The sequence below is a fragment of the Haliaeetus albicilla genome, chromosome 27 (assembly GCF_947461875.1).
Source record: "Haliaeetus albicilla chromosome 27, bHalAlb1.1, whole genome shotgun sequence".
NCBI classification, from domain to species: domain Eukaryota; kingdom Metazoa; phylum Chordata; class Aves; order Accipitriformes; family Accipitridae; genus Haliaeetus; species Haliaeetus albicilla.
The window spans coordinates 4,948,726-4,964,409 of record NC_091509.1 but is presented as its reverse complement, the minus strand read 5'-3'; the positions used below and the strand labels follow the sequence as shown (position 1 = coordinate 4,964,409).

General features: G+C 36.7%; 1 protein-coding gene across 1 annotated transcript in view; it reads left to right on the top strand.

Annotated features, from left to right (window-relative positions):
- DOCK2 (dedicator of cytokinesis 2) overlaps nucleotides 1-15,210 on the top strand; it is a 213,235-nt gene extending 198,025 nt beyond the window's left edge. Inside the window, exons 46-52 of the mRNA XM_069772259.1 lie at nucleotides 1,152-1,235; nucleotides 5,500-5,637; nucleotides 7,869-7,996; nucleotides 9,712-9,892; nucleotides 11,407-11,527; nucleotides 12,587-12,729; nucleotides 14,127-15,210. Coding sequence (XP_069628360.1) covers nucleotides 1,152-1,235; nucleotides 5,500-5,637; nucleotides 7,869-7,996; nucleotides 9,712-9,892; nucleotides 11,407-11,527; nucleotides 12,587-12,729; nucleotides 14,127-14,201 — 870 coding nt within the window. The 3' untranslated portion in view covers nucleotides 14,202-15,210. The remainder of the gene's footprint in view (nucleotides 1-1,151; nucleotides 1,236-5,499; nucleotides 5,638-7,868; nucleotides 7,997-9,711; nucleotides 9,893-11,406; nucleotides 11,528-12,586; nucleotides 12,730-14,126) is intronic.
- Nucleotides 15,211-15,684: the final 474 nt, after the last annotated feature.

The window sequence follows — 15,684 nt, the reverse complement described above, 5'->3', positions numbered from 1 at the left end:
AGGGTTTTCATATACATGTGAGATGAGATACCCCTTTTGTAATGAAATAGGCTCTCACACATCAAAAGATTTGGTCTGGAGTAAATGAATCAAGTTTATCCTACAGTAGGTCTGGCGTATTTAGATGTGGGTTATCAGTTAAACCATCATAAGGTTTTCTCAGTAACTGGAGCTATTCTGCATAGCAAGTTTTGTTGGTAAAAAATGGGAATAAAAATAAACTGTTCTGGCAATGTATGGAAAATGGATTGTCTTGAGGAACTGAACTGTAGCAAATTTGTCCCTAAGGCCACCTTGTAAAGGCAGGGCAGGAGAGAAAGCAGGAATCTTAAACTCATATAAATTTAAATTCTAAATTAGTAATTATTAACATTTTGGATGAAAATAAATGTGGGGTTATCCCACAGCTGTTATTTCTGTGGGACCTCTGTTATTTCTGCCTGCCATTTCTTGATGAAAAGCATGTGCCAAGCTCAGTAGGCTCAGCATGTCAGATAAGACTCGGGTAGTGCTGAAAAGATGCCATCTATGTACATATATATGTATATATGTTCACACACAAATTATATGTGGTAAGCATGACATATTCTGGAGGAGTATGACTTACCCTATGTTAATCCTAAAGTATCACTTGTTTAGATATTTGGCAGCCATGGACAAATAGCTACATTCTTCTTTTGTACCTGGGGGATAAAATCTTTGGGCAGCAAAAGGCAGTGTGTATGCAATATCTGACTCTGCTTATCTATGAAAACGTTCAATTTCTTTATTGTCTAACACTAGCTAATGTCAGTAAGTAGGGTACTTGAATAAAATTATAATTTATCAATGTGAATCACAATACTCCAAATTTGTGCCTTCTTAGTTTCAGTGCAAGCTTAATAAAACAAACAATAATTGGGTTTCATAGTAAGGGTCTCAAACTCAGAAGTGTTGGATAAAGCCTGAATACCTTTTAACAAAAAAAGCACCTCAGTTCTCAACTGAGACAATAAGGAATTATCACTAGCAGCATCTGGTTAAAGGAGCGTGCATATGTGTCTCTTATTTGATGACCAATATTATGGTCACTATCTGGAGTCAATGGAGTAATCACTGATTTCTTTACCTGTCAAAAGGATGGACTGATTTTTTTTTTTTTTTGGTCTAAGGCTTTCTTTACAGAAGAATACATCAGAGACCATCCAGAGGATCAAGAAAAGCTGAACAGACTCAAAGATCTAATTGCTTGGCAGGTAACTTCTTACTGACAGCAGTCATCTGAGGCTTCATCAGTTATTCCTTTTTTCTGTTCCTTTCTAGCAGGAGAGCATAGCATTTAGATGATTGTGTCAGGTTTTTTGTGGTTTTTTTTAAATTTTTTTTTCTACTGTTTCCCCAAAGCAGAGAGGGTTAGAAGAATGAGAAGATTGTTGTTACAAACTTCATGCCTAGTTCTGTGATAAATTCATATTATTTTTTTTAAAAGGGACTCATAGTAAAGTATTCTCTCTTAGACTAAACCTTCTGTTTCAAAGTATGTATAGTTGTAAAAGGACTATCTATTTATTATCCTGTTTAGGTATTAATAGTTTCCCTTAAGTAGGAAAAAGGACTTCAACTCCTTCAATTTTAATGTGCCTAACAGGAAGCATGTATTCCATTACTAAATAAGATCACTGATGAAACAGCATAGCAATAATTCCTCACCCTCTGATGTGGCATGTGATTGATAAAACATGCTTGGCAATCTAAGCAATCCCATCTTGCAGGTTTTTTTAAATCTGTGCCTAAACTGGAGAAATGGCATAATTACAAAATCATTTCGTATTTCCTGAGAAGTATCATCATTATAGTGTCTGTTAAGTTAGTTGAAATGCTACCGGAATCAGGGGAATTACCCATATATCTCTTCATGTCCTAGAGAGAGCAGTAGGCCAGAAAAGTACTTTGTAGAACACATTGTGTGGAATGGTTTATCAAAAGCCACATGTAGTGGGCTACATTTATGGTTAAAAGGGGCAGGATTTCAAACCGAGGTTGTATTCCTTGAGACAAAACTGAGAACATGACAAAAGTCATAAGGACTTCATGAATTGCTGGGAAAACAAGCATTTAGAAATGTAAGAAATTCTCTTGGGAAATAACTCTTCCTAGAGGTGGGTGTTTGTTGTTGTTTGGGGGAGTGGTTGCATTAGAAACATTAATGGAATGCTAGTTGCTCACAGGAGTTGTTTTCCTGCTCAATGACCCTCCAAGATTGCTGCTACATGTCTTTTCTGTGACAAATAGCATGGAATACCATTAGTAAATATTTTTAAGCTGTATCTCCAGAGGAAAACTGAATATTCTGCCTATACTAGCAGCACTGAGGTTATTTGTTTTTTTTATTTTTAGTGTACATACAGTAAGCCAACTGAGCTGCAGAACCCTCTTGTCCTCAAAGAGGAAAATGCATCTATGGGAGGTGGTAGCAGAAAAAACTATTTTTGCTGAGATTCATGGAAAAATGGCTCTTTTATTAACTTAAGCATTTGTTACGATAATGGAGGGAAGAAAAACATGACCTCAGAAATGATCAATTCTATTTGCATTATCTAGTCAAAATAGAAATTATTGCCATCAATATATGGCAAAATGAATGACTATGACAGAAGAGACATTTTTGCACATGGGTAGTTTGTTAAGAAACCACTAAGTCCTCTGAAATGTAAATTATTTAAGTGAGAAAGAACTGTTTGCTGTGTACATGAATGGGCATAGTAATTGCTATATCAAGGCTTAATATAGTGATCTCCATTTCAGGAGGGATGTTATGAAATAGTGTGAGTTAATCTGGAATTTTATTATCAGAAGTGAATGGCTCAAGGTATTTCTCGTCATGTTCCATGTCTCATTCTTTGTATTACCTCACTAAAAAATTCTTCCTCACTGATCTAACCTTATGCTATCCTTGTGAGAGGGCTACAGTATCCTGGGCTGCATCAAAAGAAGTGTGGCCAGCAGTTTGAGGGAGGTGATTCTGCCCCTCTACTCTGCCCTGTTGAGACCCCACCTGCAGTACTGTGTCCAGCTCTGAAGTCCCCAGCACAGGAAAGATGTGGACCTGTTGGAGCAGGTCCAGAGGAGGGCCACAAAGATGATCAGAGGGATGGAACACCTCTCCTATGAGGACAGGCTGCAAGAGTTGGGGTTGTTCAGCCTGGAGAAGAGAAGGCTCTGGGGAGACCTTATTGCAGCCTTCCAGTACCTAAAGGGGGCCCATAAGAAAGACAGGGACAGACTTTTTAGTAGGGCCTGTAGTGATAGGACAAGGGGTAATGGTTTTAAACTAAAAGAGGGTAGATTTAGACTAGATGTAAGGAAGAAGTTTTTTACAGTGAGGGTGGTGAAACACTGGAACAGGTTGCCCAGAGAGGTGGTAGATGCCCCATCCCTGGAAGTGCTCAAGGTCAGGCTGGACGGGGCTCTGAGCAACCTGATCGAGTTGAAGATGTCCCTGCTCATTGCAGAGGGGCTGGACTGGATGACCTTTAGAGGTCCCTTCCAGCCCAAACTGTTCGATGATTCTATGATGCTATCTTTGTTTTGTAGATGAGAAACAGCAAGGATTAACCATCTATTCCTCTCTTAGCCTCGAAGTGAATCTTCCAAATAGTTTTAGTTGAATTTTTTTGTACTATTTTCTTAATGTTTTTGAAGTTCCTTCCTGTTTCATTTTGATTCATCTCAGTTTGGTTATTAGTTTGAGTCACTAACCTTCACAGCTTTCTTCCGTATCATGGCCCACCACAGGCTCTGTATATGGTTGCTTTCTGACCATCAGAAGTACTCAGTGGATGTAGTGGTATAAATTGACTGTAATACCATCTGGCACTAGGAAATAAAGTGGTAATTTATATCTATCCCTGTAAATCCCTCTAAAGAGGATAAACAGATCTGTCTGTAATAGATGGGCTTTAATACCATATTTTTAAAAGTTATATTGAAATTGAACTTCCATAAAATATGATCAGGTCAATGGGGGGACAGATGTATACAATGTTAATAATATTTATAGAGTCAGAACACAAAAAGGAAGCATGGAATCTAAGTGGATCTTACAAAAAAATCCCAAACGTCAATGCAAAATAGCTACAAGTGAATGGTAAAGCATTTAGAAAAGGTTACTGGCAGAATGGTAGCTAAAAGTATGTTGCACAAATCTCATAAATCACTATCTTCAAAGACTGAAGAGTAATGAAATGTCTTCGTATTTTAAAGAGAAGCTCTACTAAGTTTCTCTTTGTGAGTACACTTCTTACTAATTAAACAGCATGTCAAAGTGTGCTGTCCATTGTCTTTAAAGATAAGATTTGTTTTGTTTGCCTTTAACTGGATATTAGTACAGTAATATAACAGCAGAGATGATAGTAGCAGTATAATAGCAAAGGAAAGCATTGTAGGCAAGAGGGGTTAGAAAGGTAGTATTACTATCAAGTTTGCTTCATTATAAGATTTTTTAATTTTTTTTTTTTAATTTGGTAAGCCAGCCATTCCTTCTGACAAAGGAGAAGAATTTTTTTTAAGAAATTCAAGTGGAGGGAGGTATTTAATGAACTGATAGACCTTTTCCTAACCTTTTACATCAGGTGTTCTCCTTTAAGGGAACGTAGGTATCTACACTTCCCCCCCCTCCTAGGTTTTAACAACTACTGTTATATAACTTCTTTCAACTCTAGTAAGAAGAATCAGAGATTTTAACCCCTTTGGTTACTTGTCACTGACCCCGGTGTAAAGGATGAGCAGCAAAAAAGAAAAGCACAGGGATAAAATTGAGGAAAGTCAGCCTGGTTAGTGCAAGCTGCCTGTGTTCATGGCTTGAGTTGTTCATTTTTCTATTGAAGCATTATCTTACTGAATATTTCTTGAGAAGTGGGTAGTACAGAGTAGCGTGTAGTACATTCTGCAGAGTAAAATCGAGGAGAAAGGAAGAGGTCACCCTCAGTAACCAGGCATTAACGCTTTAAATTGCTGCAGCAATTGTCAAAGTGATCGCATGATTAAGCCCCCAGCAGATTGATTTAAACCTTTTCCTGTCACTTAATCCACTGTTTGAAAGAGGAGTTTGAAACCACCTGCCCAGAATCCACTTGGATATTTTTTCATCCCTACCTTCTTTCTTGTGAACTGTGGCAGGCACCTTCATCAGCAGGTGGACTAGTAGTCTAAGAATTTTTTAAACTCTCACATGGTGTGTTTAATCTCATAAGAGATTAAAATTAAATTACATACAAGAGAGAAAACAGTTACTATGAGGCAGCCAACATTCTTCAAAAATTTACTGAGCACACCCATTTTTCAAGAGCCCCTTCCATCTTGTAGCTGCTGCTAAAAGCTGAGATCAACTGACAAATCTGCCAATCACAGTAAGAGTTTTGGAGTTGACTTAGCACATACTTTAAATGGAGTTAGAGAGTTTGTCAGATCCAGTTTAATACTCTCACTTTTTTCCTTCTTTTTTTTTTTCCCCTCTTCAAGATACCTTTCCTTGGGGCTGGAATTAAAATTCATGAAAGAAGAGTTTCTGATAATCTTCGTCCTTTCCATGACCGTATGGAGGAATGTTTCAAGCATTTAAAAGTTAAAGTGGAAAAACAATATGGAGCCAGAGAATTGGTATTGCTCTCCTTTTAACCTCTCCTGCAATTTCTCTTTACTTAATACTCATCTTGTTCTTCTAAACAAAAACACATACTAAACTTTTGTTGCTTGTGGGTATTCTTGTGATCTCAAGGTAGTAGGACCTGAGTTTTATAGTCTCAAAGACTTGACACAATTCTCTGATGTATCAAATATTCCTCATTCTGGAAGATTTGGAGTATTTTATTATGTCAACTAAAACTGCAGTTCTCTTCCACCTTATTAAGGAAGTAAAAGCAAATTCTCCTCTTTGTAATTTTTCTGAGTGGTTTAGGGCTTTGATCTGCAATTGATGTCTCCCTGTGCTAGCCACTTCCAACTGTGCTGTGAAGTAAAACCTATCGTGTATAATACTATAAATATTAGTTGAGACCCAACTGAAATATATGGGAATTGAAGGATAACTTCTAAACACAAATTCTCCAGACAATTCTTGACTAAAATAGTCTATCTGAGCTTGTGCAGGCTGGCAAGAATGATGTTGGCTTGGTTTTGTGATTAAACACCAGTTGCTTTGGAAATTTTTTATGTTGTTTCTTTCAGCATTGATGATTTTATAAGAGGATTTATTTTTTCCATTGTAGGGGGAAAAGTAGCAAGTTTCTAACCTAAATTTTTTATATTGTGCTGTGTTACATACGTATATGATGAAAATTCTATGTATTTATCTCAGTATGTTTTTCTTATTTTCAGTCCCATGCCACCATCCTTGCAATAATAAAGAGGCTGTAATCCACAGTTAGCAATCTTGCCTAATGCTTGAACCCTTCAGCACTCTTACAGATCAGCACTGTAAAAAAGCAACCTATTTAAAATTTTGCAAGAGCAGAGAATGTACTTTGTGAATGGCACTACTGCCATTTTACCATGTCTGACTCTCTCTCATGGCTGGCCTGAGCTTTTTTATTAAAAGAAACAAAAAAAAAAGTTATGCAGCTACTGTGTCTTTATCACAAGATTCTGGCCATTCAAAGGATGAGTGACATGTAAACTCTGCAAAACATTTGAAAATAATTCTTGAAGCTACAAATGTTTCCAAGTCTTCTGCTAGACATCAGAGTCTTAGTGAGAAATGACATCACAAGCAAAGTACTTAGGAAGTTGGCATATGAAATTACACATAAATTTTTAATATTTTCTGGATAACCAGAACAAAACCTTGTGCTTTAATATGAAATGTTTTTTAAAAGTTGTTCATATCCTGTTTATAGGATAGAAATTGAAGCAAGCTGAAAAAGTAGTTTATAGTATGCATACACTGGGAAATTCTCAAAAATCTGCCCCATATTATGACACTGTGATGAGCTAATTAGGGGGAGGCATGCTCATCCCAGGAAATACTTGAACAGAAAAAGAGAGAAGAGCTAACTGCACTCTGCAATTGTAGATCCCAGAAGTCACCCCTGAAGAAAGAAAACAGTCTCGAATTAGCCAAGAAGAAGATCCTTGTTCCTACCTTATTAACAAGAGTAACAGGAAAGCATTTGGAAATCAGTCAGATTGTTTCAGTTAACTTTGTACCAGGCTGCAAAGCCTAAATAACCATCAACATTAAACTGAATATTTCCAATAACATAGCTAAATCTTCTTCAAAGAAACTTGGAGCAGTATCTCCTTTATGTCCTTCACTGCAGAACATATCAACTTCACGCTTTGCAGAGAGAGATGGTACAGCATATATGGCTTTGTGCAATATGGATACATGATGACCTGGAGAATCCTCCTGTTCTTCCCGTCTGGCTATTAGGGAAATATTAAGTTTGTCCAACATTTGCAAACATATAACTGAAAAAAGGCTATATTAACCTATAGAGATGGCAGAACATGTTGTATTGAAGATGGAGCATGATTAGTGTCTTGGAGCACGAACTCACTGAATCTATTTGCCCAAGGAAGTACTTCAATGGTGTGCCCCAGGTCTGTTCAAAAGAAAATCAGCAGACACTGTTTCTCTTAATTTCTTTTTCAAACATACAGTTAATTATGTCAATTGTAGTTTATTTAGCTACTCACTGTGTCATTGAGTTTGAGAGGACTTAGAGTGAGAGTGTATCCAGACAGAAGATACAATCACAGTAATTAATGGTAGCAAATAACTTCTTTCATGCCAAATGTTAACACACCTGTTCAAGACCTAGTGAAAAGGGATGATATGAGGTTCACACAAAGTTGTTTGATAGAATATGTTTCTCTTTTCCATCCTGTAGCCTGATTTCGATGACAAGAGAGTAGGACGGCCACGATCAATGCTGAGATCCTATCGTCAGTTATCAGTTATTTCATTGACTTCCATGAATTCAGACTGCAGTACTCCAAACAAAATTGCTTCAGAAAGGTTGGTTATGAATATAATGCAAATTTTCTTTCAGTCCTGGTTTTTAACCAGCTTTATGGGATGAAACTAAAAGATTAAAAAAAGGCATTCAAGCATAAAGACCACTAGCAGTCCCTTCAGACTATACCAAAATTATTTTTAACTGTAGCTATCACTTCCTCCAGCCTTAAAGCTACAATATTTCAACCTTAATAGACAAAATACACTCAATTCTCACTGAAAAAAGTGACATTTCATTTTCAGGAAACAAGTATTTTTAAATTTAAATGACATTTCAAAAGAATAACAAGATTGGGTTTTTTGCAAGTTTCTCTTTATACAGCTTCTAATTTAATTAGCATCTTTTTGCTTGTAAAAATTGGAGAGGAAGAGGACAACCCTTACAAACCTACAGGTAAGAAGGTGGAATGTTTTAGTAAAGCCTGTAGTAATGTAAAATGCTTTGCCTAATATGCTTTCTTAACTGCAGCACTGGGAAACATAAAGACTTTTAAGTTTGAGAGAGCAGTTATAGGTGTATTGATTAGCTTTTTCATCCATAAATTGTTTTGATCGCTTTATAAATTATCCTTTGGGCACATAGAACTTATTCCCAAACAAGATACATATAAAATTGGTCTTGCTGAGCAGTGTTTGTGATTTTTTTTTTTAAACACCTGATCTCCCTTTCTGAGTGGTTCACTTGTAAAAAGTCCAGGTGTATGACCCTAAATTGGCCGTATTTCTTCTTAAGATACCCCTCTATTCTTGCATGTTTGACTGCCAGTTCATTGTTTAACACTACTTAAATTTTTTGAGTTGTTTAACAAACATGTGTAGTATCACACATTATGAGATGCCCCATGCTGCTCTTCCTACCCTTCAGCTTCCACACAAGAAGGGTGTAGCACACAAACATGATTTGTGTCATATCTGCCAGCCCCATGTCTCTAATAAAGCAGGACACCTCCTATGGAACCAGACAACTACACTTAAGCAGCTGAATCATGCACCTATTTTTAGTTCTTACGATGTTAATTTGTTTCTAGGAAGCACAGGTCAACAGATTTACCATGCTACTTGATTTATCAATTTTTATGTTGTATAAAAGTTCAGCCCCATGTTTAGTAGGCTAATTACATCAGCAGAGAAGGGAGTAAAGCCAGAATCAATTTCATATTTGTTTTTTTTTAAATGAAAAATAGCACAATTTTTAAACTATAAAAATTAGAGGAAGAGACAAGGAACTTTTTTTTTTTTTTAATCACTGGGTATGTGTGGTGTTGTCCATTATGGTGAAATAAATAGGAGGATGCATTTAAAACAATAAATAGTAATACTCTGTTCTGCTGTTTTCAACAACCAAAATAGCACGTCTTGCTTTCAGCACCATCATCACCATGCATAAACTTGCCACGCGAGCTCTAACTCTGTTTAGTTTAGAAGTTCTTAAGCTAATGCGCAAATCTTTAAAAAGGGATTTGCCCTCATGTTAATATTTTACATTCTTTGCAGCATTTTAAGACAATGTTATACCTCCTGAAGGCATCTTATTTGTATCTACAATTGCCAGCTGAAGCACGTAATATACTTTTTGCCAACAGTTTGCAAGGCTGCATAGAAAGTCAAAGGAAAGGATGACCTGCATTTATATTTCATGGGGAGATGACATCAGAATACCAGTGGCTTTTAAAATATCGCTCAGTAACTTGTACTTTTTTCTTTTGCTCCTGCAGCTTTGATCTGGAAGTAGTGCTACCAAAGCCAGTAAAAGCAGAATCAGAGGAGACTGCTCTGCAAATTAATCCTCACCCTGAAGTAAAGATGAGAAGGTCCAAAAAAAGAACAAAAAGAAGCAGTGTGGTGTTTGCTGATGAGAAGACAGCACCTGATATTTCTATCTCTGACATGAAATGTGTATGTTACTGATTTAGTGTAGTATTTTATAATCCATAAAAAAGAGGACATTACTCCTTTGCTTAGGAAAAAAAAAAAATCACATCGAACTTTAGCTGTCATAAAGGGAAATATGCAGGATGCAGCGACAATCTGCCCTCCCATGAATGAAACCTGCAAGATGCTGAGGAGGAAACAAATCAATGGAAAAATCAGAACATATCTATTTGCTTATGATGACAGATAATATAGCCCTGAAGTTGCAAATTCTGAAGCTTGGTTAGCTTAAAATGGAGTACTATATTGGGAGGGTTAAGCTAGCTTTCCTGTGGAGAGGCAATTGACTGTGCTGACATTTCATGGCAGCTCCTTGCAGTCAGGGCTATTTCAAAAGTGATGAGCCCTGTACATTTTGTACCTTGTTATGGGACACGCAGCTGTTAGAAAATTGCAAGATTGCAAACAGTGTTCCTTAAATGGTGCCAGGCTGAAGTTTGGAAGCACTGGCATCTCTCGCTCCATAGATCATTTGAGTGCTTTTATTGCACTGCTAGATCATTAGAATGATTTTATGTAAGTTACATTGTGCTTTTTTTGGCGGGGGCTGGGGGTGGGGTGGGGTGGTGTAATTTAATTCTCAGGAGACTTTTCTTCTTTTAGTATAAAAATAAATAAATTTTAAAAACCCTGAAAGATGTCCTCCTGATACACAAGCCCTACCTAAATTAAAATGTCAGGCAATAACAGTAACAGATTGTTGAATTACATGGAGAGACCATAAGCCATTTGATCAAAAATTTTTGAAGGAATCATCAAAGGCAAACTGAATTCAGTGGAAAGCTAAGATTCTTTTGGGAAAGAAGGAGAGACTTACGGAGGGTTATGATTGTCTTACGCTATATGTCCTCATACAAAAGAGAGATGCAAAGCACAGTCATGCTCTGAGAAGCGTTAATGTACAAAAACAAGCAACACCTTTCTCTTTTGACTAAATTAGATAACACATATACCTAACTGTGGGAATCTCACTACATATTGTGTTTCAGGATTTTCTTCTGCTTCAGAAAAATAGTATCAAGCCTCACAGCAGCCAAGCTGGCTATGTTAATGCAATAGGCAGAAATGTTTTCTAAACTTCATTTTACTTTGCAGATCACAGTCAGAGCTGGTATTATTCCAAAGATATAGTAGGAATAGCATCCTACAGTTCCAGATTACAGAATCTCTTCTAGCTAGCTTTTTTAGAGTAATGTTTTTTATCTGTGGAATGAGAAGTATTTATCTAACTATAAATCCTCTGCAAAATCATTACATGTCTTTAGCTAGTGTATAATAATGTATGTGGACCCAGTTCTACTGCTTCTAGTTACTTTTATTGTTTATTCAGCAAACAATTCCATAGAGAACTTGGGTTAGGCATGATAGTTTATTAATTATTTTCTTTTATGGTTTGTCACAAAATATTATTTTGCTTACACCTTTTTTGCTCGTATCTCAGTTCATCATTAATGGCATTCTTTCTTTTTATTAAACAGCTGTCAAGGAAATACGAGTTCATGAGTGACACCAACCTCTCAGAACATGTAGTGGCACCTCAGAAAACATCTATCCTCAAGCAGATGAGTTCTGTCAGTCGTTCTATGCCAACTATCCCAGGTAAGCTGTTTACAGTAAGATGAGAGTTCTGCACTTCTTTATTGCTATGTTAGGAAAACATAGCAATAAAGGGTTTGCTCCAAGCAGGGCAGGTAGCTCTCTCTGTGGCTCTGTGCCTCTGAGACAAAGATTACAATTTAAGTGTGTATTGTGCACGTGAGGCTGGACGGCTGCTATGGCTTGATAATACCATGCTGCCTAGTGCTAACATGCAAGTTCTAAAAGTGTTACTTCTGGAGCTCTGAATTTTTCTTCCTTGTGCAGTGTGGGCATTCCCCCTGCCTTGAAAGCGGCAAGGTTTTTTCATCTTCCTTGCTTTGTAGGGTCTCACTTGCAGAAGCAAGGGCTTCTGCAGTCTGCCCTCACAGCTGAGAGCAGCATTTGACATGGGAGAAATGTTCTGTACTTTGCTTTGGCAGATGAATATCCCCAAAGGTTGCCCCATAGTAGGGTTTCCACTTCTGCTTTTGACGTTAGAGAGGAATCTCGTAAGCCTCCCTCACAGCAAGAGGAAGGGAAAACAAGATAACATAACTGCCCACTAGAAGACTCACAGTTGCATGATAGAGAAGGGGAAAGCATAACTGAAGGTGGAACTCATTTCTAGGCCAGGGTATGTAGGGAAAATGTGCCCTATATCAACACACTTTACCCTCCACTTCTTCCATAGCACATTCTATTTCTTAGCCTGCACTTCATCTATCCCTCTCATTGTCCCTATCTTTCCAGATGTCTGTAACAGATGTTTAGCACAACACAACAGACTGTCATGGCCCAGTTCTTTTCCATGTATTTATTTATCTGGGTTTTTTCTTCTTTGACCAGATCGGTTCATTTCTTTCACTATTCAGTGTCAGTGTAATGAAGTTTAGTGCTTCCCCATTAACAAATGGGGAAATTTTTACTTATCTTTGTATTCTACAGATATAGTTAGATTAAAAATGTCACATTACTTTCTAGTAATTGCAGTAGTTCATTATTTTGAATTCTGCTTTATCTTACACTCTGACTCTCCTTTTTTTTGGTTTTGTTTTGTGCAACGAATGTTTCTATTCTAAGGATTAACTCTGTCCGTCAGCCCTGTGGCACCTGATGAAACAATTGCATCACATAGGTTGAGTCAACCAGTGTTTCCTTCCACCTCAGATGGTGACAAGAAGACCTTCAAAAAAAAGAAAGTGAACCAGTTATTTAAAACAATGGTAAGTTCTGTGTGTTTATGGGGAAAAAAGAAAGTATTTAACCTTTTTAAAAATTCTATGCTCTGAAAATTAAGTCATTTTAAAATACCATAACCATAAGTCAAACTCTTACCTTTTTTTTTTTACTTCCCCCCCCCCCCCCCCCCTTATTTCTCTCGTCAGCGAGAGGAGTGGAAGTTCTATGGGGAGGCAAAAATTTGCCTCTGGCTGTGCTTTCTGGAGTACGGATGTACATCTGTGTGTGTGTTTAAAAGGCTCAGATGTGCAGTTCTGCATCTGTACCACAAGAGGTCTCATTTGACCAACTGATTTTCCCTGATTTGCTTTCTGTAACATTATTAGCAAAAGAGGAAAGCAATTATTTCTTGTTCGATTTAATTATGTTAGGGAGTTAGCACTAGCATCAGAGTAAGGTAATCATAGCATATATGGTAAAAAATGCACAGTGTGAGTCAAATTCTGATGTCAGAGGTGCTTATTTGAAAGTAGAAATTGGTTTACACTGGAGTCATTAATGTTGCTCCTTCAAAGTAGGAAACCTTTCACTGATTTCTGTGGTAATTTCACAAAATTAAAAATATTGAATTTAATGTAGTGTTTGGAAGCAAAAAAAAAAGTATATTCACTGCAGATATTAAGATTCAAAAGTTTTGAAGTTTTTTTATTTTTGTAGGTAGTGGAAGGATCATATTTAATACAAATGCTGGTAGCTACTGATATGCATACTGCATAAGCATTCTGTAACACTTGTAATATTTTAAGTATCAACTCTGCTGTTCTCTCAAAGCAAAGTTTGATTTTATTTTACAAAATTTAAAAACAAAAAATTTCTGGTGAATAGGTTTCATTTTCATCCATTAGTTTCTGCTGCCTTTTAAAAAATATAGATAGTGCCTTAAGGGACCTTGGAGCAGCATTTAGGAAAATCTGCATTTAGGTGTGTTCATAATCATATTTTTCCGGTACGAACAAGAATAACCTATTAATTTGAAGTCTGTAGGATTTCACTTATATTCAATTTATCACATACTTGTTCTTTTCAGACCCAGGAGTAACAGTTTTTCAGCATGATCTCATCCACTCACATTTAAACCTAAATAGCATATAAAATAAGGAGCACAAAATGTCCTATTTTACAAGTCTAAAAAAGGACTGAATAAAGCTAAAAATCCATTTGTATAATGCTTCCACAGCATGACTGGAATCATGTGGACAGGCTTAAATACAGGTTTATGGGTTTGCAGGATAGAGAAATTAATTCAAAATATCCAGAATTTGGTCAGTGTCTCTTCTCTAGCCACAGCTTGAGGCCACAAGCTAGTCATTAATATACATATAACTGAATCCAATACAGCAGTCATTTTAACATACAGCACTCTGTTCCTCTTTTTTTGCAGCGCATTTCCAAAGTTTTAGAAGATGGAAAGCAGTCTGTGGAGCACCATTTCAAGTCTTCATCTACAGATCTGTAATTCATCCTGTTACAAGGCCACCTCTCAACCAAAAATAACTATATAGACATATATATCCTATTTTAGACCACTGTCTACTCTAAAGGCACTGAGAACATAGATGGCTAATAGAGAATATGAACAACAATATTCATGGGCTTTTATAAGTTACTTGTGATATAGATATAGGAATAACATTTAGAGAAAATTATACAGGATGTGCCTGCCAGGATATGGAACAGAAGTTTATTGAGCCACTGGTTATACAGGTCAAAGGGCATTGTGTGTTCCCTGTTGACAAAAGTTGTTCCTGTGAAGAAAGATGTATTAAGAGGCCATCTGCAATGCTTACTATATAGTGTAAGTCAGATCCTGCTCTTTTCAAAGAGCACAGAAGTTACCATTTTGTGTAGCTTGTATGGACACACTCCAGCTATCTTTAAACTATTGCTGGCAGTGTAGTCAAGACAACAGATGGCTCAGCACAAAATAGCCACTGACAATTTACTCTGTGGTTGTAGCGATTTACAGTCCTCAGATCCCTATGCTGCTCCCACCACACTGCTCTGTATCCTCAGTCTTTCTCAGGGTGATGTCCGTGACTGACACCATATGCCTGAGTTATTTTCTGAGCACCAGCTATTACACTGAAGAAGTGCAAAAGTTTATTTACACATGTATGAATTGATATTAAATCCAGCAGTATGATAAACAAAAGCTGCATTTTCCACCATCCATCAATAAAATGTTAAAAATTTATTTTATTTGCCTTGTACCTTTCTCCCTGAAATCTCTAGACATCATTGTATACAAGGTAATAGTTTCTTACTGACAGCAAATGGAATTTTACAAGTCCAAGTCTTCGGCTTTCAAAATTGATTATCTGTGTCTAACTCATGAGGTAGAGTTGGAGGATAATGCCTTATTGGCATGAAGCTAGACAGCACTGCAGGTCAGCATCTTGGATTTGTTTTTTTTAATAACATGTCAGTTCTTTCTAATAAAGGCAAGTATGTTATACAAATGTAAAGGTTTCTAGAAGGCAAATAATTGATTTTCTTCACTCATCCCTTTATGTTTCAGATACCTAGGTTTATTACATAGGTTTATATTCATTAAATAAAATATGACCATGTATAGTGTTGTGGATGGGAGAGACTGGCCTTGTTGCCATTTATATGAATATGGGAAAGACAGAGAGATTCAAATTATTCCTTGCTGAGTGGCTGAATCAATGGAAAGACACCTTCAGTTTTTTCTAAGCCTAACTATTTCTGTGAACACTTTTATGTTCAGCATGAATAATTTATTTAATGAATTTAGACTCTCTTTGCAAGTTGTCAGTGTGAAGCTGTTTTCTACAGAAATAATTAGCGATTGTTTTCTGTGAGAAGTTTGAAATATTTGCCATTGGAACTAATATGGTGCCAAGAAATACTTTTCACTAGAATAATCATAGACAGAAAAACAAAATGGGTCCAGTTTTAAGACTAACTACACAGTG